The following is a 26,686-nucleotide window of genomic DNA, read 5'->3' as shown; positions in this document are numbered from 1 at the left end:
TCTGTAATGAGGTCTGGTGCTCTCTTCTGGCCTGCAGGCATACAGGCAGACAGAACACTGTATACATATGAGTAAATAAATAAATATTCAAAATCAAGGTAGATAGACCCTGAAGAAGAATGTACACAGGTACATACACCTGTACACACACACACACACACACACACACACACACACACACACACACACACACACAGAGCGGGGGTGAGGAGGTCAACAGCCCTCAGTAAAAACACCCAAACACAGAGTCAGAGGCATGTCTGGTCACACACTCTGCAGGTCAGTGACCAGACACACAAGACGCCAACGGCTCAGCCACACCAAATGAAGAAGACACTTTCTGTCTGTCCCATCAGACTTCCCCCAGCATCCTCGGTGCAATGTTAAAGAGCAATCAGAACGCAGACTGATGCTGGGTAATGATAGCCCACGCCCGATGGGAGTGAGGCCTTCTGCTCCCATCCGGAGGAGGCCAGGCAGGAAGGAGGGAACTTCCACCTACCACAGCGGAGTAGACATGCTAACCTCTCACCTACTGTAAGAGGCTCAGAGGAAACAGGAAAAGAACATCCCTGTGTGAGGAGTTAGACATAATTGTCACACACACACACACACACACACACACACACACACACACACACACCAAACCTAGCACCTTCGTGGGGTCAGGCATCAGGAGTGAGATGAAGGACCATGGTGAGGGGCAAAGGTACACAACAGCATCAAGCCCCCCCGCCCAAAGGTCCCCTCAACATCTTTGGCAAGACCTGACACAGTTCCAAGAATCTGCAGAAATGGTGTTTTATCTCTTTTGGTTCATATGGTGCTAGAGATGGAATCCTGGTCCCTGCATGTGGTAGGCAAACACCCCATGACTGAACCGCCTCTCTAGCCCTTGACGCGGCCATTTTGAGCATACGATCTAGAATGAGGCTAAGAGAGGTTTAAGTGCAAACTCATCCAATATCCAAACCTTAACTATTGACTGGGAAATAGGCTGTGAAGATGGGGCTCTAGCTCAGGGGCTATGGACCTGGACACATGTCTATATTTTCACGACGGCCTCCGCATCCATGTGACTGTTTCCTAAACCAGCAGTGTGATAATGGGCAGGTGCAGAGGGTGTGAGGGAACAAAGGTAGCCTGCAACATCAAAGGTTTCCACAAGGAAGCACCAGTCAGAGCCAAGCTCCCAGGCCTGAGCAGGGTCTATGCCACTCTGTCACATCTGTTGCCCTACAGCCAGTGTCACAAGCTAGAGTCATCTGAAAAGAGGGAACTCAACTGGGAGAATGCCTCCGTAAGATTGGACCACAATAAAAAGCCTGCAAGGCATTTTCTTAGTGATTGACGAGGGAGGGCCCAGCCCATGGTGGTCCTGGGTTCTATAAAAAAGAAAGCTGAGCAAGCCAATGAGAAACAAGTTAGTGAGCAGAACTCCTCTGTGACCTCTGCATCAGCTCCTGCCTCCAGGTTCCATCCCTACTTGAGTTCCTGTCCCAGTTTCTTTCAGTGATGAACCATGGGTGTGGAAGAGTAGAGCAAATAAATCCTCTCCTCCCCAGGTTGCTTTTGGTCACAGTGTTTCATCACAGCAATAGTAACCCTGACTAAGACAGCAAGAGTCAGCAAAGTGCTTTTCTATGAAGAACTGGACAGTATTTTCAGTGGTAAAGACCACATGGTCTTGGTCACAGCTATTCAGCTCTACCACTGTAGCACAGAAGCAGCATGTACAGTATTTGAATGGGTATGTATGACTGTGTGTCAATAAAACTTTATTTACCAAAGGAAGTGTGGTGGGACAGATTTGGCCCTAGAGGTGCTGTATGCCAGTGTTTGCTCTAGAGTTTTGGAGTTTATAAAATTTATACAGCTAGCAACTACTGAACTGGAACTAAATGAATAAGAAGTCTATGTTCTTTCTACATGCAAGCCTGCCTTCATATAATGACTGGGGTTCACTGGGTCAGGATTATATGAGTCTCACTCAGGCCCAGTGTCACTTTTGTTGCCAAAAATCTACCCCCATCTCCAAAATCCTTGATGTTCACACACACACACATATGCACACACACACTTGTGCACACACACACTCGTGTACTCATGTGCACACACACACACCATATCCTATTCACACACACACACACACACCATATCCTATACACACACACACACACACACACACACACACACACACCATATCCTATTATAGATCCTTACTACTTCATTCCAAGACACACCTTCTTCCCCTAAGCCTGACAGGAGTTACTTATGGTTGTCAACAGCTAACCAGCATCACCATCAGGGACATATCTTTTTGAGGTTACCATCACAGGCTTTAAGCATGACTCCAAAGATTTCATTCCCAGCCGGGCGATGGTGGCGCATGCCTTTAATCCCAGCACTCGGGAGGCAGAGGCAGGCGGATCTCTGTGAGTTCGAGACCAGCCTGGTCTACAGAGCTAGTTCCAGGACAGGCTCCAAAGCCACAGAGAAACCCTGTCTCGAAAAACCAAAGAACAACAATAAAAAAAAAAAAAAAGATTTCATTCCCAAATGGCGTGGCTGTGAACCTGCAGGCTACCTTGAGTGTTTCCTTTGCCTGTGGGAATTGGTTAGGTTTTTTTTTTCTTCTTTTATTATGGAAAATAGTTTTCATCAAATAGAAGGAGGGTGGCCAGGAAATTGGCATAGTTAAGAAACCAGAGTGTCTCATTTCCTCAACATAACTTATTTTTACTGCCAGCCAGACCAGCATCCCCTGAGCCAGGACAATACCTCACCCTGTAGATACTGCAAGTCTTGGCACCATGGCTAGCACACGGGGAACACCTCAAGAATATATGGGGCTGACAGCTGCTGTTCCCTGGGGAACAGCCATGACTAACCCAGCTGCCAAGCTACGGAGTCGGCAAGTCGTTCGAACATACGTTCACATTCTCTTTTATGATACTGACTACAAATGGCTGGAGAGAAGTCAGGGCTTCTCTTTATCCCTTCCACCTCCTAATTTAGTGAGCTTCTTTGACTACAGGCTAACGATTCCTTCCTGTGTTCTTTCCGGGAGAGAGTCCTCCCTAGAGAGGACTAGCCACTGTTATTTTATCTTGCAGCGCTCTCTCGACATAAGGAGGTGGGGAGTTTGGGTGGTGTTTTATTTCTCTTTTTTTTTATTTTTTATTTATTTATTTATTTATTTATTTTGTTTCACAAAGGAGACTGAGGATCTCATGGCCTGATTTAGGTCAGGGTGCTTGAGAAGGAGGAAGGATAAAGCCCCAGGGGACCCAGGCACTTTAGAAATCTAATCAGCCTTACCCCAGCAACCTCAGAGAAGCAGGACAAGTCTCAGCTCTCCTGGAAGGAAGTCACCTTCCTAGATAAAATATTCCACAGACAGATGGAGGAATGGGAGTTTCTCAATCTCTGCCGTAGGGCAGACAGGAATGTTCAGCGTTTCTATTTCCTCCCATGGAGTTCACTGAGCCCTCCCTGCAGAGCAAGAAATCCACGCAAACCTATACAACGGTGCCCACCATGGACTAACTTATTTCACCTTTGCAACGACCCCATGCGAAGCTGCCTGGTATCCTCCACCCTACAGATGAGAAGACTGGGCACGGGGATGCTAGAGATCTTGTCTGAGGACAAGCAACTTACAACTTATAAAAGCAAAGCTGGGACTCCAACCTCGGTTGTCCAGCTCGAAGCCCGCACAGGCCACAAGTTGCTTCTCTGTGCATCCTGTCTTGGAAACGAGCAGGACTTTGACACCTCTCCCAAGCAGCACTCCTGAGAGCACAGAGCCCTCGGTCTGGGCGGAACAGGAAAGCCTGAGTCTAGTTGTTAGTTTTTGTACCTAGAGTGATATATCCCAGAGATGGATCATCCCAAGGTCCTGGGATCACCCATGAAAGTGTCCACATGACTCAGCCCGACTCCTAAGACAGTGGTCTTCCCAACATCTTCCTGAGACGCAAGGCAAAATACACAAATATACTTCAAACTCAGTTCTTTCCTCAATCAAAATATAAACAAATAGAAGCAGAGGAACAAGCACACGAGTTCTGATGTCGCACCTGAAGTATCATTTGTGGGCTCCCGCTCGGGGACCATTCCACACAGAGCCATCTACCCGTGCCCGACCTGAATTTGTGACCAATGCACACCTTAACAAGGTGGCTGGCATAGCTTGTGACTTCAGTGATGGCAACTCTCCCCTTCTTCTTAAAACACCAGACAGACCTATGAGCAAAGGCAGCCCGAGAGATCCCCTAGCGGAGTCAGGCGCCAGAGAAGATGCGATGTGGGCATTGAAGCCACTCCAACAGAGCCTCAGGCATGGCTGCTGCAGCACTTGGGATCAGAGGCAAGGGACAGAAAGGCAACTCGTCCAGGACTGACTGACAGTTGTCCCCAAAAGGTGGGTGCACTCAGCGCTCTACCTTATCTCTCTGGGCACAGCTCCCCTCCAGAGAAAACAAACAAAAAGAGAAACAGGGACTCTCGCTCATCATGCCTCATGCCCCCGGGGTAGCTTCAAGTCTCAGAGTCAGGCCTAAAAAGTTAACCACTTAAAGTGACAAGTGTCAGCTATCACATCCCAGGTTAGTCTCACTCAGAATAACATGGAGAAAGATCAGACAGCTGTACATGCATGCATGTGTGTACACACACACACACACACACACACACACACACACACACTAACAGACCTCCACTACCAGAAGACTGCTTCCCATCCTCTGGCCACATCCTACCTGCTTCCATCAGCTGGCACTGCTGGCCGAAGACACGGGAGAAGGTTACCCGGCCCGTGGGGGAACTGGATGCTGTCAGCACGGTCTCCATGGCCGTAGGTCCTTGCTGTTGGTCTTGTGGCTGTGATGGGATGCTTGGTGTCCCACCAGCAGGATTTATCACAATCCCAAGAGCACTAGCAGATTTGGAGCCACTTGTCCCCTTCAAAAACAATGTCCTCCCCTCCAAAGTTTGCAAGGCGTCTTGCCCTCAGCACTCTGTTCTGTTTCTTGCAGTTTTTTTCTCAGAGCCCAGCTAGGTGAGAAATGCTGATACCCTGAAGGTTCTGCAAGCCTGGGGAGCTGCAAGGCTTAGCTGTAGAGCCCAATTTAAGGTGCCCCGACTGGAGTTACTTCCTCTGTTCAGAAAAGGAGCCTGGATATGGATGGGCCTCTCCTGTGACTCGAGACAAATTGCTGCTCAGCCCTGGGCCACGCTGGCTAAAGAGGGCTCCAGTCCGGCTGCGTCCCAGCAACCAGTTATAAGCAAAACGCTGCCCAGGCTCCCTGGGGAGCTGGCCTCACAGGCGGCAGTCCTGGGCTCCTGAGTGCTGGCTGGATCTCCGCGGCTCCAGGGTCTTCTGGGTCCCAGGGACCGCTGCAGCCTGGGAAGATAGCAAGAGGTGTGCGCTGCAGCTTGAGCGGGCGCTCGGCAGCTGGGGGCCACCGTCGTCGCTGGCTCATCCTTCACTTCCCCAGATGCCTTTGCCGTTCAGTTCTCCGCAACCTGGCCTGGCAGTGGGAAGCCGCGGAACGACACATGCTGACAGAGCTCCTGCTGCATGCGACTTACTGCAGCGGGTGTCCCTAGCCCGTTTTGCTACCCCCCTTTCCGTGATGCAAAAGGGGCTGTTGCTTGGAGAGCTCCTGAATGTGGAGGGGAAGTGCTAACTCAGCCCAGCAGGCTCCAGGGCTGGAGTAACCTCTTCATGTCCACAGCCCAGGAAGCGCCAGACCTGGGACACGAGACTGCTGGCAATGGAATTCATAGGTCCATGAGAGGAGACCTGAGACATGCCATCCATTCCCAAGGACCCCGGAGGGAGAGAACAGAAAGAGGGGTGCCTCTCAGACACCCGAAGTCTTCCTGGGCTAGGAGCGGAATGTTCAGCCCCACTACTCCAAACAGACGGGCAGTTTGGAAAGAGGGGTGGGGAGAGGGAGAATACCTTTTACAGGATCACAACCACCACCTGGGTGGGCACTGGGTCTTAAAGTTGCCATCCCGTCGACCGACCACAAAATGTTTTTAAAGACACTGCACCCACCTCACTCTGACAGTTCAGTCAACTCCAGCACTGCTGGGATTGGCGCTGGCAGTCACCTGGTTGGGCGGAGACAGGAGCACCTGGAGCGGAGAGGAGCTCCAATCAGCCCCACCCCCACCCTACCCCAGTACGCAGCCATCTCTACACTAGTATCTCTTTTCTCCCAGAGAGGGCCAAAGCCTCTTCTGGAATGAAAAGTGCAGCTGCTTTTGTATACACAGGCCCTCTGACGGGAAGGAGCCTTTCCCATGTCAGCCCTTGGTTGGCAAAGGTGACTTAGCTAGGTGTTCGGGGTTACCTGGGAGCCAGAGGAAGCAATGAAATACGAATAGCCCAGATGAAGTCTGATTTCATGCCCGTGCCTTTTTCTGTTTGTTGGTTTGGTTTTTGAGACAGGGTCTCACCGTGTAGAGCAGGCTGGCCTCTGCCTGCCAAGTGCGGGAGTAAAGGGGGGCCCCACCACTCCCAGCCTTGTCTTCAGGGGTCTTAAACGATTGACCGCCTCTTTTCCCATTATAGACGAGGCTCTCTTTCGCATTATGAAATCACAGGACAACAGAGCTCGCTCTCTGTGACAGTGAGGGAGAGAGAGGGTCCGAGACAGCCACAGGCTGGGGTCAGAGGAAGAGTTAGACTTTGGTAGGAGGGGAAAGGGGCCACTTTCCGGGGACTAGAGTAACCATGGTGCTGTCTAGTACTCAAAGACATCAGGCTGTGCACTGTCCAACTGGATAAATGGAGGCATTGTGAATAATTACCAGGGTAAGCCGCATGAGCCAGGACGCCTGGGTCTGCACGAGAGCTTCCCTAGCTGCCTGGGTCTTCCATACCGAGGCATGGGATTTCACTACCCAAATATACATACAAATTCTAGCTCATGGAACGCTTCCAGATACCGCAGAGTATCTGTGCTAGTTTGTTTTGGACTAATCCTGTGAAATTAATATTATCACACACCCATGTCTTTGACAGTAATTGCTCTTGGCACAGAGGAGCTGGGAAGTCCAACAGGTGTCATCCACGGGAGTTCATTGTTTTGCTTTGATCTTTCTTAATTACTAAACTCCCCCCCACCGAGCACTTCCCGGAAAGTGCTCAGGCCCTCTCAGCAAAGTTCCTGTTCAAGCTCTTGCCCATTCTTCTGGTCCTGTTCTGATCCTGGTTTTTCCCCTGATTTACAAGAGTTCCCTTGTGAGTGCAGCACATTAAACACTTACCTGTCCCTAGGCTTTGTCAATGTCCTCTCACTGCATTGCATCTACCTGCAGGTTTTTGCCGCTGGTATCCATTAGTGAGAAACAAGTGTGGACAGACTCACTGAGTTTTGGACTTACAGTCCAAAGACATTCTTCCTTACACCCGGGTCACAGAGCTAGCCTCTTTTGCAGTTTTACCTCTCATGATGTGATGGTCAATTTTAGTGATCATCTCAGCAAAATCTAGAAACGCCCTGGATGAGAGTCTCCCTGAGGGGCTGTCTAGATTGGGTTGGCCTTGTGGGCGTGTCTATGGGGAATTATCTTCATCACGTCAACTGAGGTGAGAAGATCCCACCCACACCATGGGTGGCGCCATTCCCTAGGCAGAAGAATCTGAACTGTATAGGAGTATGGAAAGGGTGCCATCTAGACAGCACAGTTGGTAAGGACACTTGTGCCTCAAAGCCTAACAACCCGAGTTCAGTTCCTGGGAAATGCATGGCGGGAGGAGAAAACCAAGCGCCACGAGTTGTCTTCTGATCGCATTACGCCATGGCAGGTGCACATGCACACAGAGAAAAATAAAAACGAAAGTGAAAAAGGACATTGCAAAGGGGAGCAGAGTGTAGACGCGGAATACATTGATTTGTTGCCCTCTGCACTGGGTTGTAAATGTATTGTGACTAGCGGCTTCAGTTTCTTACCACTTTGATTTCACTACCATGATGAACTGTAACCTGGGATTTAGTGCTGAACCTTTTCCCCTCCAAGGTGTTTTTTCCATGACATTTTGTCACAACAATGGGGAAAAAAAACCAAGACATATACGGAGTGTTTTTAGTCTATGGGGGGCCTACTTAGAGATCTGGTATTAAATAGTGGCAGGTTCTACCACCCCTAATACTATGAACCAATTTTCTTCAAACCATCTTTTTCTCTGCAATGGACTGAATGTGCCCTCCCTGCAGTGTTTTATATTAAAATCATAACAGCAAATATGAGGCTTCTAGAAGCTAGGGTACTGGGGAGGCCAATCAGATTCAGAGGGTGGGGTCCTTGTGAATGGGGTCAGTGCCCTTATAAAAAAGACACCAGAGATCTCCTTTGCTCTCTCCACCATGTGAACACAGTGAGAAGTAGGCCGTCTACCACCTTAGAAGAAGGGCCTCCCCGGAACCAGACCATGCTGGCACATTCAGCTCAGAGTTCCCATCGGAAGAATAGCAGGAAACAATTGTTGCCGTCTAAGCTACCCAGCCTGTGGTAGTTGACTGAGGCCCTACCGAGCCTGCCCCTCTGTGGCTTCAATATCATCATACAGCCCTATTTCAACAGATGTGGTATGACTTCTCTGCCGTTCTATGGAGTTCAATACTGTGCTATCAATGCCAGCATTTTAAACCAACATTTCTGTGTATGTGTGCACATGTGTTCATGTGTGTACACATGTATTTTGTTTTTTCGTTTTGTTTGTTTGTTTGTTTGTTTCAAGACAGGGTTTCTCAGTAGCTATGGAGCCAGTCCTGGAACTCACTCTGTTGACCAGGCTGGTCTTGAACTCACAGAGATCTGCCTGCATCTGCCTCCCAAGTGCTGGGATTAAAGGTGTGCACCACCACCACCCAGCTACATGCATGTTTGTTTATACACAGGGTTAATATCTGATGCCAGCCATTTGTTTTTTGAGACAGGATCTCTTCATTGACCCAGAATACAACTGTTCATCTGGTGTATGAATTCCATGTCTGCTGTTGCCATGATAAGATTCCCTGATAAAAGGCAACTTTGGGAAGAAGGGTCTAATTTTAGCTTACAGTCCAGAGGGGAGATAGTCCATCATAGCAGGGAAGACATGACAGCAGGAGCAGAAGACCTGCCTGTGAGTTAGGTGGTGATATTTTGTTTGTACTGGAATAAATAAAGCTTGCCTGGAGATCAGAGTGCAGAGCCAAGCCACTAGTTAGCCACAGGGCATTGGAGCTGGCTAAGAAGCAAGGAAGAGCTACCCCTATACCCCTATAGAAGGAGGAAGATTGTGTTAACAGAGAGGATCTTGGCACAATCAAGCCCTTTGTGACAAGCCAGTTTAAAATGCCATGTTACGCTGAGAAGGTTTGAAGGCCCACTTAGGACTTCTAAGGACTGTGCATTGGATCATGTCAGTGCACAGATCCACATTTTTATGCATTCCCTGGGCACCTTTTCAGTCCCATAAAATTCTAAATTGACTTTCCCTAAAGGGCTCTCTTGACCTTGCTTAGATTCAGCAACCCTTGAGAGCTAAGGACTGATTCCACAGGTCAAGGCAGGCTCAACAGGTCATCTGCTTTCATCTGCAACTCCTGGAAAGTGCGGAGAAGCAACTACAGCCCCGGAGCATGGACAGGGCAAGGTGGAGGGTCATCTACAGTAATGCGATCCTGAGATTAGAATCAGCTATTTTATGATATTTCATTTCTCATAGGCGAAGAGTACTCTGTCAGTCTGCTCCATGTGGGTAACAACACTGTGTGTTTATGGATATGTTTTAAATAAGGAAATTGTCATTGGGGATCGTGGTTCTTAGAAGACCAAGGTGGAGCGGCTTCATCTGTGGCAGCCTTCATCCTAGTAGAGTCCTGGGAGGCGTAGGTCATCACATTAAGGTTTAGATATCAAATGTGTGCCGCCCCCACAAAAAGCTCATTCGCAGATTGAAGGCCTGTCTCATGGTGTCACTGAGAGATGATTGGTTCATGAAGATGCTAATATGTTCAATGCTCAACCTACTGTTGAGTTCATAGGTTGATGGGCTCTTAGGAGGTGGGGCCTAGTTAGAGGAAGTTGGTCACTGGAGGAGTGCCTTTGAAAGATTGTCTTGCCCTTCATCCATTCACAGACCTTGTTCCCTCCTCTCCTCTCTTCTTTTCTGTTGCCAGGAGGTCAGCATCTCTCTCCATCACCCTGTCATCACCCTGTTTCGCCAGAGGCCTGAAAACAATGGGGCCAGCTGACCACACCTCCCAGCCTCTGGTAATTTGACCACAGACTAGAACCTCTAAAACCATGAGCCTAAATAGGCCTTTTCTCAAGTTGACCTGCATAGACCTGAGCCACATGTGGCAATGTATCTCTCTGGTCTCTCTCCTCTTGTAGAGTGCCCAGTATCCCATCATGGGGACTCAACCCTCAGGACCTTTTCTAATCCTAGCCACATCCCAAAGACTTTCTTTGAACACCATAGTGAAATCAGGTTTTCATCCTCTTTCTCTCTTCATGATAAGAATTAAACTCTAACACAAGTTGGGGTGAGGTCAAGGGGCACGTAGCACATTCCAGACCTTTCCAGACCTTTGTGAGCACTAAAGAGAGGCTGCTGTACAGCAAGGCAACTGTACTATGAGCTCTACATTCCCATGTGGTAACAGATGCTCATGCACCTCTTCCCAGAGAGGAGATGTGGATTTAGAAAAATGCATGCGCTTTGCCAAGATTCCCCAACTGTGTTGCATGGCTGCGAGTTGGTCATTTACCTCCACGCCACATGGCTTTCCCACAAGCAACTGCCTGTTTCATTGAGAAGCTGTGTGACAGCCTAGCCACAGAGACCCCATCATGACTCTAGTTGTCTGGAAAATCACAATGATGAATGTCCCTTCAGATGTTTTATTAGCAAAATTCATATGCCATATCATTCTTCTAGTTAAAGTATATAGTTCCGTGGTTTTAGTATATGCACAACCAAGACACAGCTAGCATTAAGACACCGTGGAGGCGGGGGAAATGGTTCAGTCATAAAGTGATTGCTGCATGAAGACCTGAATTCAATCTCCAGCCTCCATGTGACAATCCAGGCATGGTGGCTGCCCTTGTAAGCCCAGAGCTGGAAGGTGGTAGCAGGTGGATCCCTGGAGTTCACTGGCTTGCTGGTGTAGTTCAGTCAGCAAACCCCAGGTCCTACTAAGAGAACCTGTTTCCAAAAACAAGGTAGATGACTCCTGAGAAACAAAATACGAGGTTGACTTTGGCCTACACACACACACACACACACACACACACACACACACACACACCCCTGCATACACAAGCGCATCTATGCACACACAAAATATGCTCAGACAAAAAAAGAAAACAATAGTCTTCTGTTCCTGCCCCCGACCCTCAGCTCCCTCCAAGCCTGAGAAGCTCTTACTTTTCCAGGTCTATTCACTTCCCTGATATGGATTTCCACATGAACAGAATTCTGTAATATGTACAGAATAATTATAAGCTTAATAATTATTAATAATTAATAATATTAATAATGATAATGTAATCAACTTCTATCTGTTTGACTTCCTCTGCTTAGCCCAGCATCCTCAAGGCTTACCCAAACTGGAGCATAGAGAAACACCTGACTCATTTTTATGAATAACTATAATCTATGTACGTGTGATGGTTTGAATGAGATCGGCCTCCATAGGCTCATACCTGGCTTAGTCCCCGTTTGGTGAAGTGTTCTGAAGGATTAGGAGATGTGGCTTTGAGGGAGGAAGTGTGTCACTAGGAGGTCAGTTCTGAGATTTAAAAACCCACACCCCTCCCTCCCTCCCTCCATCTCTGCCTGCTGCCCAGGGATTATGAAGTAAAACTCTCAACTACTTCTCCAGCACCAAGCCTGTCTAATGCAGCCAGGCTCCCTGCCATGATGATAATGAACTAAGCCTCTGAAACTGTCGGCCAGCCCCCCACCCCCCACCCCCGCTAGATGCTTTTTTTTTTTAGAAGAGCTGCCTTGGTCATGGTGTCTCTTCACAGCAACAGAACAGTGATTAAGACGGCATGCACGAACTTCTTTCTGCGTATCCTTTTGTGTGAGGATGGACATGCGGGCATTCCACCAACTGACAGTCATGCTATTCATATAACATCATATCACTTATACATTATTCATGCTGTTGTGAACACTTACATCTACTTTTTGGCGCAGGCATTTCTTGTCATCTCCCTCGGGTATGTATCTAGGAGTGGACTCTCTAGGTCATGTGGTAATTCTATGTTTAGCTGTTTGGGGAACTGCCCACTTTCCAACGGCGTCATCGTTTTGCGTTCCTGCCAGCCGTGTGAGAGGGCTCGGATGTCTTCACAGCACTACCAAGGCAATGTCTTGATATGGGGCCAAGGACTAGGCTTAAAGGTAGCAGAGCCTGTGTGAATGGATGGATGGATGAGTGGGCGAATTAGCATGCATGTACAGACATAAATAAACACATTCATAAGCATTGAGAGAGCTGGAAGCAAGTGATTTTCTGTGTAGCAGGATGCCAAACCAGAAATGTGCACAATGCTAAGCTGGGAAGTTGGCCTTCTGACGACAAACTTCCTTAGTTCCATCTCACACAAGAACCGGCAGTACTGAAGAGCAGACGGGGGAATGGGGAGAAGCACTGTGCCTACAGTCTCCAGCAACACCCCACCAAAGGTGTAACAGTCACCAAAAGAGAAAGGAGAGCTGGGGGTGAGGCCTCAAGCCTATACTCCCCATACACATCGGGGTATTAATATGTGCCAGTGCTTACAGGCTATATAAATTATGGTTATTCTCGATTATTATTTTACTCTATGCTAGTAGTTAATGTACTGTAGTATTTTAAGTACATCTAGAAATAGAATACAGAACAAAAATAGCTTAGATATTGGAACAATGTAAATGATATCAGAATAGCCTAAGGTCCTTTCATTGTCCATTTTAAAAAGAAGGTATTAATTTATACAAACCCTTGGTAAGTCAGAGGCATACTTTAATCTCTTAGACATTGAACATTCTTTAAAAATTTGTAATCTTACCATGCTAATAGGAAAAATGAGTATAAAAAGAGTGTAAAAAATGTAAGGAAGAGAGAGAAAGCTGAATCACTAAGAAAGCTGGTATAGGGTCAGGCAGGGGTGGGCATCATTGTCAGCCAGCCTAGTGCACAGTGTTATGAAGCAGGAAGAAGAACACAAGTTCAAAGCCATCATGGGTTATGTAATAAGACCCTATTTCCAAAGATAGGATATGGGGTGGGGGTTAGAGAAGGAGAAGGAAGAAGATGGGAAGGGTAGGGAGGGGTGAGGAAAGGTGAGGAGGGAAAGAGGAGGAAGAAGAGGGGAAGAGAGGAGAGGGAGGGAAAGAGGGGAGGAGACTGAAGAGGAAAGGGGAGAGGAGAGGAGAGGAAGAGAGGACGGGGAGGGGAAGAGGGGGGGAGAGGAGACTGCAGAGGAAAGGGGAGAGGAGAGGAGGGGAAGAGAGGACGGGGAGGGGAAGAGGGGGGAGAGGAGACTGAAGAGGAAAGGGGAGAGGAGAGGAGGGGAAGAGAGGACGGGGAGGGGAAGAGGGGGGGAGAGGAGACTGAAGAGGAAAGGGGAGAGGAGTGGAGCAGGAAAGGAAAATTAGGGGAGGAGGAAGAAAGCTGTTCTATTGCTATCCGGTTGGCCAGAAGACAAACGGCAGCTGAGGCAGACTGAAGCACCTTCTTCATAAAGAAACAACCCAACGAGCCTCAAAATGTGAAGCAAAACAGGAATGTATTACAAGGAAAATAAACACACAAGTGAAAAACAGAACTAACCAAAAACTAGACGATATGCTAAAACATTGAGCACAATTAGCACGTTGACAAGGGACATAGACAGATCATTTGTGACCACCGTTTCTTTTCTACAAAGAAAATGAAGAATGACGCCAAAAAAAAAAAAAAAAAAAGAAGAAGAAAAAAAGAAAATTGCTCATGTGCCAGACTAGTTCAAGTCTCAGAAGAGTTGTCAAAGGAATAAAGTACAAATTTCTGGGTTTTTAAAAGATTTATTTATTTCACTCTTATGTGTATGTGTGTCTGGCCTGCATGAATGTCTGGGCTCTATGTGAGCACAAATGCCTGCGGAGGCCGGGAGAGGGTGTAAGATCCTCAGGAACTGGAGTTACAGATTATTACAAACCACCATGCAGGTGCTAAGAATTGAATCCTGGTTCCTCTGGAAGAGCAGCCAATGCTCTTAAACCTCTGAGTCTCTCCAGCCCCAAAGGACAACTTTCTTAACCTAATAAAGAGTTCCACTAAGGAACACATCTTGATTGGTGATAAGTCAAGAGCCTCCACACAAGGGCAGAAGGAGGGTCAGTGGGAGAGATGAGACCCAAGGCTTGAAAGAGAAAAACGACCCCCAGCATTTGTTCTTGACATAATCATTGTAGAAAACTCACAAACTGGGAAGGTGGCTCAGAGTGTAAAACACCTGATATGTCAACATGAGGTCTGAGTTCACACCCCACATGTGAAAATCTGGGGGTAGCCATGTCCGCCTGTGGCCTCGGCACCAGGAGGCCAGCCACTGAACGCATACATAAGTGCAGATTCCCACACAGATACACACACCACCAACAGCAAAGTGAAGTGGTTACCCAAAGAGGCACAGATGGTAAGATGACAATAAGGGGTCTGGCAGCTGAGTCCCCATGACATTATGACAAAGATGCTACACCCAGTAGTGGGAGGGCTCCCTGCTGCTCAATCAGCTGGAAATCCTTATAGGAAGATGCGAAATCTGACTTCTCGGCCCTCACGACATAGACAAAAGTCAAAGTGGGTGACTTAAGGGTTCCCATGTGAAATCTAAGCCAAGCCTCTTGGCGATGATGGAAAACAGTTTTATGACGATGGAGCAGGCGACGACATCTTAAATAAAATATGAAAAGCACTGACCAAACAGAAAGACTAATAAGACCTCAAAGTTAAGAACTTCCTCTGAGGCTAGGGAGATGGGCTCAGCGGATAAAATGCCTATGTTATCCATAAGATAAAATAAGTAAGAGTGTGGAACTGAGTTCAAATCTCTAGCGTGCGCACACACACACATACACACGCAATGCCAAGCATGGTTGGTACACATCTGGAATTTCAACCCCAGGTAGGCAGAGTAGGAGGCTGCACCAAGCCCACCAGCCAGCCAACCTAACTATCAGTGAGACCCAGGTTCAGAGAGACACTGTCTCAAAAAACAGAGGGGGAAAGCAATCGGGGAAGACACCCCGTGGGAATTTCTAGCCTCAAATATGTATGCTACAGATGCCTTTCTACTCTCCTAATGTGGTCCCTTGATGATGAGATAAAACCGGAAACACCTATAACCAAGAAAAGATGCTGTCTGAGCTTTCTTTCTGTTACTGTAATAAAACACCCTGGCCAGAAGCAACTAGGGAAGGAAAGGGTTTGTTTGGTCTAGAACTCCCTTCATGACACAATCCATCATCGATGGAAGCCGAGTCAGGAACTCGGGGCAAGAACCTGGATTCAGAGATCATGTAGGAAAGCTGTTTACTGGCTCTCTCAGCCTCAGCCAGCTTTCTTACACAGCCCAGGACCACATTCCCAGGGAATGGTGGAACCCACTGGGCTTGGCCCCACTACAACAATGAACAATTAAGGCAGTTTCTTGCCAACTGCTTATGGGCCAATCTGGGCAATCCTTCCATTGAGGCTGTCTTCCCCAGTGACTCTAGGCTGTGTCGAGTTAACAGTTAATGCTAACGAGGACAGATGTGTACTCTTGTTACAGAAAGAATTCCTTCTGATCAGTAGGACAGGTAACTCTTACAGCACAGAGAAGAAACCTGGACAGGCACCTTGCAGAATGATGTGCCCCATCTGGTTCTGAGATGCTCGCCAGGGCCATGTTAAAGGCTCTTTCCACCACTTGGTGCTATTGGCTGGTGATGGGACCTTGAAGAGGTGGCCTAATGTGAGGTCTTGAAGTCCCTGGCATTGTGACCATAAAGGAGACTGTGAGACCTAGGTCTATTCCCTCCCCTCTCCCCTTTGCAATCTGTCCACAAGCTGAGCAGTTTTGTTCCATCGATCTCTCCTTTCATGGCAGGCTACCTCACAATAGGTCTGAAACAATGGGGTCAACCAATCATGAAGGTGCCTCCGAAGCCACAGCCGGGATAAAAACAGTCTCCTGATAAATAATTAACTACCTCAGGTCTTTTAATATGGGGATGGTAAGCTGGCTAACACATGGGTATTTAAAACAGACACTATGAAAGCAAATTAACGTAAGAATGGACTCTAAACAGGTACCCACCAGGATAGCAAGCATTCGAGATTGACATTGCCAGGTATTTGCAAAGGCGGAACACACTGGAACTCTATGTGGCTGGTGGAAATATACAGCAATCCCCTTAGGATACCGTGTGGCATTTAATGTTCAAGTTAGGCATCCCCCTATTTTGTGACCCTGTGTCCTAGCTTTAAGTGTCAGCCTGATCATAGTCCAGGGTCATCTGAGAGCCTCCGTTAAGGGACTGACCTGTGATCACGGCTGTGAGAATTGTCTGTGACAATTAATTGATGTAGGAGGGAGAAGCCCACTCTAGGTGGCATCATTCCTGGGTGTAGCCCTGAGCTGTATAAGAAGGGGCTGAGCACATGCCTTTGGGTGAGCCAGCAAGCAGCCTTCTTCCGCGTTTTCTGCCTCAACGCCTGCCCTGGCTTCCCTCAAGCATGGACTGGGATTTATAAAGCTGAAATAAACCCTTTCCTCCCCAAGTTGCTGTTAGTGAGTGTTTTATCACAGCAACGGAATGGAAGGAGAACACCGAGCAAGCCTTCTAGGTGTGTTCAGAAGAGAGCATGAGGACATCTGCCCAAGATTCCCGGAACCATTCATTATTCAGAGCGGCCTCAAGCCGGAAATGACGCAAAATCACTAGAGGTGCCCGATTCACTCCAGGTTGCCAGGGCTGACTTCCATGAGACTGTGAGGTCAAAATCACAGCTGAGAAACAGAAGGAGTTCATCAGAATCCAGAGGAAGGGCAAGAGCATGGCAGATAAAACGCACCTCCTCATATACCATGTTCCAGATGATAGGACAGCATGGAAATCACTGTGCCACGTGAGTCCGCCGTAAGCACTCACTCAAGTCCTGCCTGAGACCCAGTTCCTCCAGCCTTTAACCCCTCAGCATCGCAGCCTGAGAGAAACAACGGGAGCAGAGTGAGGTGTTGCTTTGCATTGGTCATGATGGTGAAGCACGCCCCCAGAAAGGGTCATCTGGCACCCAGTAGCTCAAGTAGGGAAAAGCACAAAAGGCCACGGGGCTCATGAAAGATGCATCCGGTACAGGTGTCTGCTTCCGGGCTAACAGCGTTAGCTGCTGTGTAGAGAGCAAACTGAGCAATTACCACTTTAATAGCACGCCAGGCGACACAGCCTGATCCCAGGGGGAGACCGGCTTATGTTTAGAAGTTCCCGTAGAGTCAAGTTCTGAATTCTGGCAGCCCTTGCAATCTTACCTCCTTGTCTGCTTAGAGCAGCCCTGGATTATGCCCGGGTAGTTACATTAAAACCTAGCGTAGTGACGTAAAAAATTCTGCAAATGAGTACACTACCATCATTTAGGTTTTTTTCCTATAGTCTGCATGTGGAGAGGTGTGAGTGTTGGGGAATGCTTGCCATTTTGTGTGTATTATAGTCACAGGCCAAGTTTCAGGAGTTGGATCTCTCCTTCCACCACGTGAGTTCTGGGGTGGAAGTCAGGTGGTCAGGCTTGGCAGCAACTGCTTTTACTCCCTAACACCTCAGTGGTCCCAAAATCTTAATTAAAGGCTGGGGACTGAGCATGGCTTGTCAGAGTATAGAGGGTTGAGCAACACCCCAACACACACACACACACACACACACACACACACACACACACACCAGGGACTGAAGAGATGGATCAGCAGTTAAGAGTGCTGGTTGCTCTTCCAGAGGACCTGGGTTCAATTCCCAGCACCCAGTTGAGTTGGTGGCTCACAACTGTCTGTAGCTCCAGTTCCAGGGAATCCAATATCCTCTTCTGGCCTCCTCAAATACTGCACCTGTGTGTTGTTTAGACATACACACAGGCAAAAGGCTTATGCACATAAATTAAAAATAAATACAAAAAATTATAATACCAAATATGGTGGTGAACGCTTATAATCAAGCACCTGCCTTTAATAGAGCAGAGATAGGTGGATCCCAAGGACTCACCGGAAAACCAGTTCCCAGCCAGTGAGATACCCTGGCTCAGAAAACAAAGTGGGAACCGAGGAGATGGCTCTGTGGGTAAAGGCACCTCCTGCCAACCTTGATGTCCCAAGTTCCTTTCCCCAGGGCCACATGCTGAAAAGAAAGAACCAACTCCTACATGTTGTCCCGTGACCTTCACATGAGCATCCTGGCACATGTGTGCATGCACACAAGGAATAAGCAACTGCAATAAAAATAATCTTTTTTCAAATTAAGGTGGTAAAGGAAGTGGGGGGGGCATTTAATGGGAAAGACATTAGTTCCTTATACTGCAGCATACCGTGGGGACACATGTGTCTCAAAGCTCATAGCTCACTGCTACGTGAACTCTCCAAGTGGGAATGGGGCATTACTCAGTGGCTGACCTGCCCCACAGAGAGGTCAAGAACCGTCTCTTTTACTGTGTTTCCTTCAAAATTCCCTTGTGGAAACCCTAAACCCACCCTGTCTACCTTTGTGTGAGGCTATTTGGGGGGCAGGGTCTATCAGAAGACCATTAAGATTCATGAAGCCCTAAGAGTGGACCAGAGCCAACCATCTGACATCCTTATGAGAGGATGAAGAGGAGCAGAGGTGTGCCTGAACGAGACAAACATATGGAAGGGCACAGCAAGAAGGTAATGACTGGCAAGCCAGAAAGAGCACTGCTCTGCAACTAGTCTTACCAACTCGGCTTTTCCTGGACTTCAGCCTCCAGATCACAGGGAGATACAGGCCTGTGGTGTATGCTGTCCAGTTAGAGGTGTTTGTCATGGCCCCAAAGAAGACTGACTGGCACAGTCAGCCATGCAAGCCCCTGACCTTAGAAGGACAGCCATGTCACAGAGAGCCAGTAACTTATCCCAGTTAAAGCAGAGTCCAGTTATGAATGAATCCCCTCTAAGCTGGGCCTGCCTGACCCCTACCTGCCACTGAAGACGACAGTCCTGGAAGGGTATTATTGTGGGATAATCTTTTTGTACACTGTGAAGATGTGTCTGATGTGGGAGTGTCATATATCAATCTGTTGATTTCATTGGTTAAGCAATAAAGAAACTGCTTGGCCCTGATAGGTTAAAACATAGGTGGGAGGAGTAAACAGAACAGAATGCTGGGAGGAAGAGGAAGTGAGCTCAGAGACGCCATGCTCCCCTCTCCCGGGCAGACACCGATAGCTCTGCTCTCTGAGGCAGACGGCGGCGATGCAGCCAGCCACCAGGTCAGACATGCTGAATCTTTCCTGGTAAGCGCACCTCATGGTGCTGCATAGATTATCAGAAATGGGTTAAGAGGCTGAAACTAATGGGCCAGGCAGTATTTAAAAGAATACAGTTTGTGTGTTGTTATTTCGGGGCATAAGCTAGCCAGGCGGCCTGGGTGCCAGGGACGCAGCCCCGCGGCTCATATTACTACATGTGTCTCCACCAAAGAAATTTCTGATTGGTTTAATAAAGAGCTGAGTGGCCAATAGTTAGGCAGGAGAGAATGGGTGGGACTTCCAGGCAGAGATAGAAACTCTGGGAAGATTCACCAGCTAGGCATGGAGGAAGTGGGACATAGAGTATGGAAGAGAGGTAATGAGCCACAGATTAATATAAATGGGTTAATTTAAGTTTTAAGAGGTAGTTGGAATCAAGCTTAAGATAAGGCCAAGCTTTCATAATTATTAAGTCTCTGTGTCATGATTTAGGAGCTGGCTGTCCAAAGTCTGGTTACAGAATCTTATGCCACTCACTGTAGACTGCTATATGTCTCCTGACCTGAGCTGGAATCACAGCAGCCTCAGATTCCCTCCTGGGCCTGTTTCCTCTAGACTTGGACTGTAAAGCAGCAAGGAGCCCATTGCCTCCCTGAAAGGAGACAGGACTTTCATATGCCTCAGTGTGGAGGGAAGGACCTCATGGAGACAAGGGAATCTGGGTGGGAGGAACACTGCATTAAAGGGAACGTTCATCCATCAGTGTCCACCCTTGAAGCAGAGGTATTGGCACTGCTCTCATTAGCCCAACCAGGGGCGACCTAGCTTGAGGCAATGAGGAATTCTTCCTTCCAAAGAGCTCCAGGCCGGTGCAGATTTTTACATGACACGCCAGAGCCGCCTGCCATCCCTTGAGGCACCCACAAGATCTACACTTGAAAGCGCTTTTTCCTCTTTCCCAATTTGAGCCCCCTCTTCCATCAGGATGACAAGTGACAAGGGCGGATTTTTCATGAGGCAGCGGCCTGGCCATCTTGGTCTTACTTCTTTTCCTAAATAATCAATCTACTGGGATCTCAGCTGCAATAAATGTCAGGTCATGATTTGTGACTAACGTCACTGCCAATTGGTTCTGGTGGCTCACGGCTGAGGCTGCTCCCACCTCGCTGCAGCAGAGAGAAATAAAATTCTCAAGGCCCTGGGGACATTTTTCTTCCTGTCACATCTCCACGGAGGAGGTTTGTGATTCCATTTAATCCCACTCCCTCATAGGAGAGAGCAGGTTAGTCAGGGCTGAGGATTTCCACGATGCTCAGTTGACCTTGAGATGTTCAAGGTCTCCAAACGGATGGAGAACACAGGGGCTCTGGTCTTAAGAAGGATAAATCCCTGGGGGAATGCTCTGTCGCTCTTAGAGACCACCAGGGAAGAGTTGGCAGTGTGGAGAAAGAGGAATTATGATGCCTTGGGGCCCCTGAACCTGCAGATGTCTTGTTTGTTTCCTCTTACTCCTTGGCACAGATAACCATGTTCCTCTTTATGTCATTCCGGCTTTTGCATTCTTTGTATAGTGCAGAGATCTGAACACAAGGCCTCCCCCACACCAGGCAAGCGCCCTCTAAGCTGAGCTACAGTCTCACCTACAGTCAATTTGTTTGTTTTGTTTTGAGGTGTCTTCTCTGACCCTTGACTGGGGTGTGAACATTTCTCTGTGTCCTCACAGTTAATAGGATCTTGGGGCCTCACCCAACAGCATGTATGTCTGTTGGAGTCAGAGCAACTATTGGGTAGCTTTAACAAAGCGAGGACCAACGTCTACATAGACTCCAGAGCCCCACTGGAGACCCAGCTCTCTGTTCATGCACCTCTCTGTCACTTCAGCTCGACAAGATGCCTCAGAATATCTGTCCTGCAGACAGAGTTGTCCCATCTGCAGGTTTGTAAGTTGAAATCTTATTTGTCGAAACCCTGTATTTTAGTTAGTGATAAAAAACACCATGACCAAAAGCAACTTGGGGAGGAAAGGGTGTATTTCACCCACAGGTCCTTATAATATTTCATCAAAAGCAGTGAGGGCAGGAACTCAAGCAGGGCAGGAACCTGGAGGCAGCAACTGATGCAGAGGCCATGGAGGGGTGCTGCTAACTGGCTTGCTCCTTATCACTTGCTCAACCTGCTTTCTTATAGCACCCAGGACCAGCAATTCAGTAACAGCCCCACTCACAATGGGCTGGATCCTCTCACATGAATCACTAATTAATAAGATGCCCCACAGGCTTCCCTGCAGTCTGAGCTATGGAAGCATTTTCTTAATTGAGGCTCCCTCTTCTCGGATGACTTTAGCTTGTGTCAAGTTGACATAAAACTGGCAGCACCCCCTGCAAATTTTGACTCTATTTGGAGAGCAGGCATTTAAGGATGTCAGTAGGGCTGAAGGAGGCGATATGGATGGGTGTACCCTGACCCACAGGACTAGCGTATCCATGAGAAAAGACCAACCGCATTGTGATCACACACAGAGGTGACCATACAAGGATATGGGACCTAGGCAGTCATCTGCAAGGCCAAGGAGAGAAACCACAGGAGGACTCTACTCGCCATCACCTTGATGCTGGAATTCCAGCCAGCAGAACTGTGAAGCTTGTCACTTGGCAACCCACAGACTCCAGGGTCCAGGGTAAAAGCGGTCCACTAAAGCACCAGAAGTGGATGCTGAGGTAGAAGGAATTGGCTGGGCCATCTGGCAAAGCATCTTCTGAAGACTCGGGAGCTGACGTGCCTCATAGTAACAGGACAGGGTGAGGAGAAACAGGAAGCTTAGAACAAGTACCAAGAAGAAGAAGCAGGGGCAAGAGCAGGGTTTCGCCTGGTGGCAGAAATTCTAAGAACAGGAACAAGCGCAGGTTCCAGCATGTTTGTTCCAATCAGTAAAGACCACTTCTTTCTTCCCTCCCCCCAAGAGCCGTCTTCACCAGCTCAGCTGTGCCTTCTTGCAGCAGACCACCAGGAACGGGACTGTGGACCGTTAACATCCCATCCTAGAAGCAGGGGGTGGGTCATTGGACCCTTGCTTGAGATTCCAGCCACTCCTCCCCAGCCATTTGTTTAACTCTGTGAAGCTGTGATTCTTTGCCTGTCCAAAACACCTGATGGTCTAATAAAGACCTGAATGGCCAATAGCAAGGCAGGAGCAAGGATAGGTGGGGCTGGCAGGCAGAGAGTATAAATAGGAGAAGAACTCTGAGAATAAAGAGGAGCAAGAGAACAAGGAGAGGAGGACATCCGGGGCAGCCACACAGTCAGCCACAGAGTAAGAATGAACTAAGATATACAGAAGTGACAGAAAGGCAAAAGGCCAGAGGCAAAAGGTAGATGGGTTAATGAGTTAAGAAAAGCCGGAAAGAAACAAGCCAAGCTAAAGCTAAAGCCAGGCATTCATAACTAAGAATAAGCCTTCATGTGTGATTTATTTGGGAGCTGGGTGGTGAGCCCCACAAAAAGTCAAAAGAGGAAACCATCACACAGTAGAGTACCAATGAAAGCCTCCTTTCTCAGTTCCACAAGGCTGGCCCTGACCTGCTGCGTATTTGGCAAGGTTTGTCTGTAATTCCCATCAACATGATCATCCCACTTGGATACAGAGCACCAGGCTACAAGCAAGACAACATAGGAGTGTCCTGCCTGAGTTCATCTGAAAACTCAGAAAAAATCTGAACACTGCCCATAGTAGGATCTCCCATCACTAAAGAAACTGTAAAGGCAATGGCAGTCTAAGAGTTAGTTCACTGAGGGTCTTCTGTAGCTCAGGCTAGCCTTGATCTAGCCTTGTAGCCAAGGATGACCTAGAATTCCCGATTCCCCTGCCTCCACCTCCCTGGGCTAGAATCACAGTTGCACACTACCACATCTGGTCTATCTCTGCCCTTCTAGGACTGGAACCCACGACTTCATGCTTGCTAGGCAAGCACTCTAACAACTGAGGACATCCCTGCCCTGACAGTTTAAAAATCAGTATGGATACATCGCCACTAACAGTTTGTACCTGAGGCCAGGGTTGAAGTGCTTTTGTTTTTAAAAGAAAAATTTTCCAACAGCATGCTAATACAGATAAGGAAACAGAGGCACAGGAGGCACAATGGCACCCCAGGCCCACACATCAGTTGAGGGCACAGTTGTTGCTAGTGTTTATACCCAGAAAAACCTGGAGATTGGAGACTTCTTTATATTTTCTCTATTTTTTTTTCAGTTAGTAATAACAAGCCCTCTCATTTAAATGGAAGCAGTGTTTTGGTAATGACACAAGAATTGACCCAGTGGCTGGGTGCTAGGGTGGGTTACGTGGGCGTTAGCAGGTAGGGCAGGAATAACTGAAGCCTGAGAAGGCACAGAGAGAGGACCAGGTGGGCAGGCCGCACTCTTCTGGTCTCAGGATGGTCTTCTGTGCACCAACCCTGCTTCCCTCTCCTTGGTCGGCAGTCCTTCTTATAGTACTTAATAACACTCGGTTGTCGCAGAGCAGATGCTTCTAATGGCAGCTCTCAGGAACCCTCAGCAACAGCTGGATAGAAGCCACTCCTCAGCGTGTCCCTGCACAGGAAGGGAACTCACAGCTGGTGAAGCCCTTTCTTGCCCGCAAATGGTTTTATTTTGCAACATCCTGCCAGCCATTGCCAAAACAGATCCTCTTTCTCATCCTTCTACCTAGGTCTTTGTATCAGATGGCGAATCAAAACCGAAATTAAACCCCACGCCTCAAGCAGGAGGCACAGCCACAATCCCGAGATGTAAGTGGCAGGTGTCAAGAGTCACTTGAATACTCTTTAAGAGTCCTAGGGCCCCACTTGACATCCAGTGACCTTCACATTCAAGGCAGGAGCTGCTTTTAAGAGCAGAGGAGAAACCGGCCCAGCTGCTGGGCTGAGGGCCAGCTGACCGTTGAGGACACACAGTCAACTATAGAAATCAAGCTGACCCAGAAAAGAGGGACAACATTAAGGGCGTTTAGACCTCTGCACGGGACTGCCACACAGGGAAACATGGGATGCCCAGGCACATTGGAACGTCACATAAACAGCTGTTATAGTGTAAGTGTGCCCTGTGTGATGTTAGGGGCATATTTGCATTGCAAAGTCTTTTCATGGTTTTCTAAAATTCACCCATCATTGGGCATCCTGTATCTTGTCTGGCAGCTGCTGTGGGAACTGTGAACTGTTTCTTTCTCTGGGAAGATACAGACAAATGTGTACTTCTGGCTGTTAGTATTTGAAAGTCTCACCCAACATAAACTGTGACTTTCCCAGAGCTGCCTTTATCTAGCCCCCCCCCCCCCCACACCAAGCAGTCAACCTTCTGGTCTATACGCACTAGCACCTCCCAAGACCTCAAGGCCATGTGCAATTTTGGACAGAATTACATACGGGAAGCTAGAAGGTACAAGAGGGAGTGATCAGAATCTCAAATGGGGGACCAGTGACCCTCCCCATACCCCTTGTTCTTGTGGTAATGCCAACAGTCAACAAGCCCAATCTCGGGGGTCTCTTGTGAAAGTCACAACTGTAACAAGGATGACAGTCGTTGCTCTCAGAGCACAGCCCTCTACGATAACAAAATACCTGCGAAGCAGCAACATTTATAATACAGCCAACCTCATCTGGCCCTTGGACCAAAGGTGAGCATACAGAAAGTCTATACAGTAGCAAGGCCAAGGACAGAGGCCATGTACAGACGCAAGGACAGCAAGACCCAGCCCAGAGCCTTGATGAGCACTGGGCCAGATATTCTACCCAGCTTGGCAGCTGTAAACCAGTCATCTCCTCCTGTGCATTTAACAGCAGCACAACCAGGGCTTCTTTGAGGTCTCATGCTCGACACACACAGAGACAGACCTCCCTGGCATCCTATGGTGGCTCAGAGGAACTACTAGGGCCAGAGGCTGCATCTGATAACAGGATACAGAGCCTGTAGAGTTGATGTTTGAGAGAAGCTAAAGACTAGAAAATCCCAGCCGGACGGCGGTGGCGCGCGCCTTTGATCCCAGCACTCGGGAGGCAGAGGCAGGTGGATCTCTGTGAGTTTGAGGCCAACCTGGCCTACAAGAGCTAGTTCCAGGACAGGCTCTAAAGCTACAGAGAAACCCTGTCTTGAAAAACAAAACACAGACTAGAAAATCCCATCTGGGACCAGTTGCAAATAGGAGGCTACAGCCAGCCAAGTGGAGTAGGAGGGATCCTAGGGAGATTTAAGCTGAGAGCCACGTTGACTACTGAAGGAAAAAATCATTAGCGGGAACAGAATTAGCTCACGCCATGGCAGAAGATCGCTTATCCATCCCTGTATATCTTAGTGAAACACAGCTCCTATGGCTGGGCTAGGAGGGCAAGGTACAAGTGGAAATTATTACTACTCAGACCAATAAACATACAGCAGCCAGACCACAACTGGGGGAGACAAGAAAGTTGCCTGGGGTGCAAATAGAAACATTCAGTTTCAGATTCCCTTGAGTTGGGAGGGTGAGATGGATCCGTGGGTAAGAAGTTTGCTGCCAAGCATGACGACCTGAGTTCAATTCCCAAGGCTCAAATGGTGGAGATAAGCAACCCCTTGTGCACAAAAGCACAAGATAAACAAATGTAAGAAGAACTATTTTAAAATAATTAATTTTCCTATGATTGCCACTTCTCACTCATAGCTCTTTCTGTGGAAGCTGAGTGGCAGTTGCCACCTGGCCAGGCATACTAGCACCAGCCTAAGCATCTCAGAAAACCCGCCCACATTCCCTGGCTGATTGTCAGAGTGTAAGGGACAGTCATAAAGGAGGAAGAGAAGGAAGATTTGATGTGGGATTCCCTTCTGTATACTGTGAATACCATTGGTTAATAAAGGAACTGCTTTGAGCCTATAGAAGAGCTATAGAGGAACAGAGCTAGGTGGGGGAAACTAAACTGAATGCTGGGAGAAAGGGGGCGGAGTCAGGGAGAGCCACTGCTGGACACAGACGCACTGAAAATTTGCTGGTAAGCCACAACCTGTGGTGATGCACAGATTAATGGAGAGGGGTTAAATTAAGATGTAAGAGTTAGCCAATAAGAAGCTGGGAACTTGGTGTGTTTATTGCATGCGACTGAACAAAGAGGCAGGTTAGCCAGTCCAGGTAGGGGTACATTGTAGGGAGCAGTTTCTGACTGCAC

General features: G+C 48.1%; 1 protein-coding gene across 1 annotated transcript in view; it reads right to left on the bottom strand.

The window, feature by feature from the left end:
* LOC121441773 overlaps positions 1-5,603 on the bottom strand; it is a 641,711-nt gene extending 636,108 nt beyond the window's left edge. Inside the window, exon 1 of the mRNA XM_041643053.1 lies at positions 4,764-5,603. Within this exon, the coding sequence (XP_041498987.1) occupies positions 4,764-4,854 (91 nt within the window). The 5' untranslated portion in view covers positions 4,855-5,603. The remainder of the gene's footprint in view (positions 1-4,763) is intronic.
* Positions 5,604-26,686: the final 21,083 nt, after the last annotated feature.

The sequence above is a fragment of the Microtus oregoni genome, unplaced genomic scaffold (assembly GCF_018167655.1).
Source record: "Microtus oregoni isolate MIOR12 unplaced genomic scaffold, Mior012 000081F_ref0000091, whole genome shotgun sequence".
Classification (NCBI taxonomy): domain Eukaryota; kingdom Metazoa; phylum Chordata; class Mammalia; order Rodentia; family Cricetidae; genus Microtus; species Microtus oregoni.
Note: the sequence above shows the minus strand (reverse complement) of the source record. Positions and strands in the feature narration are given on the sequence as shown.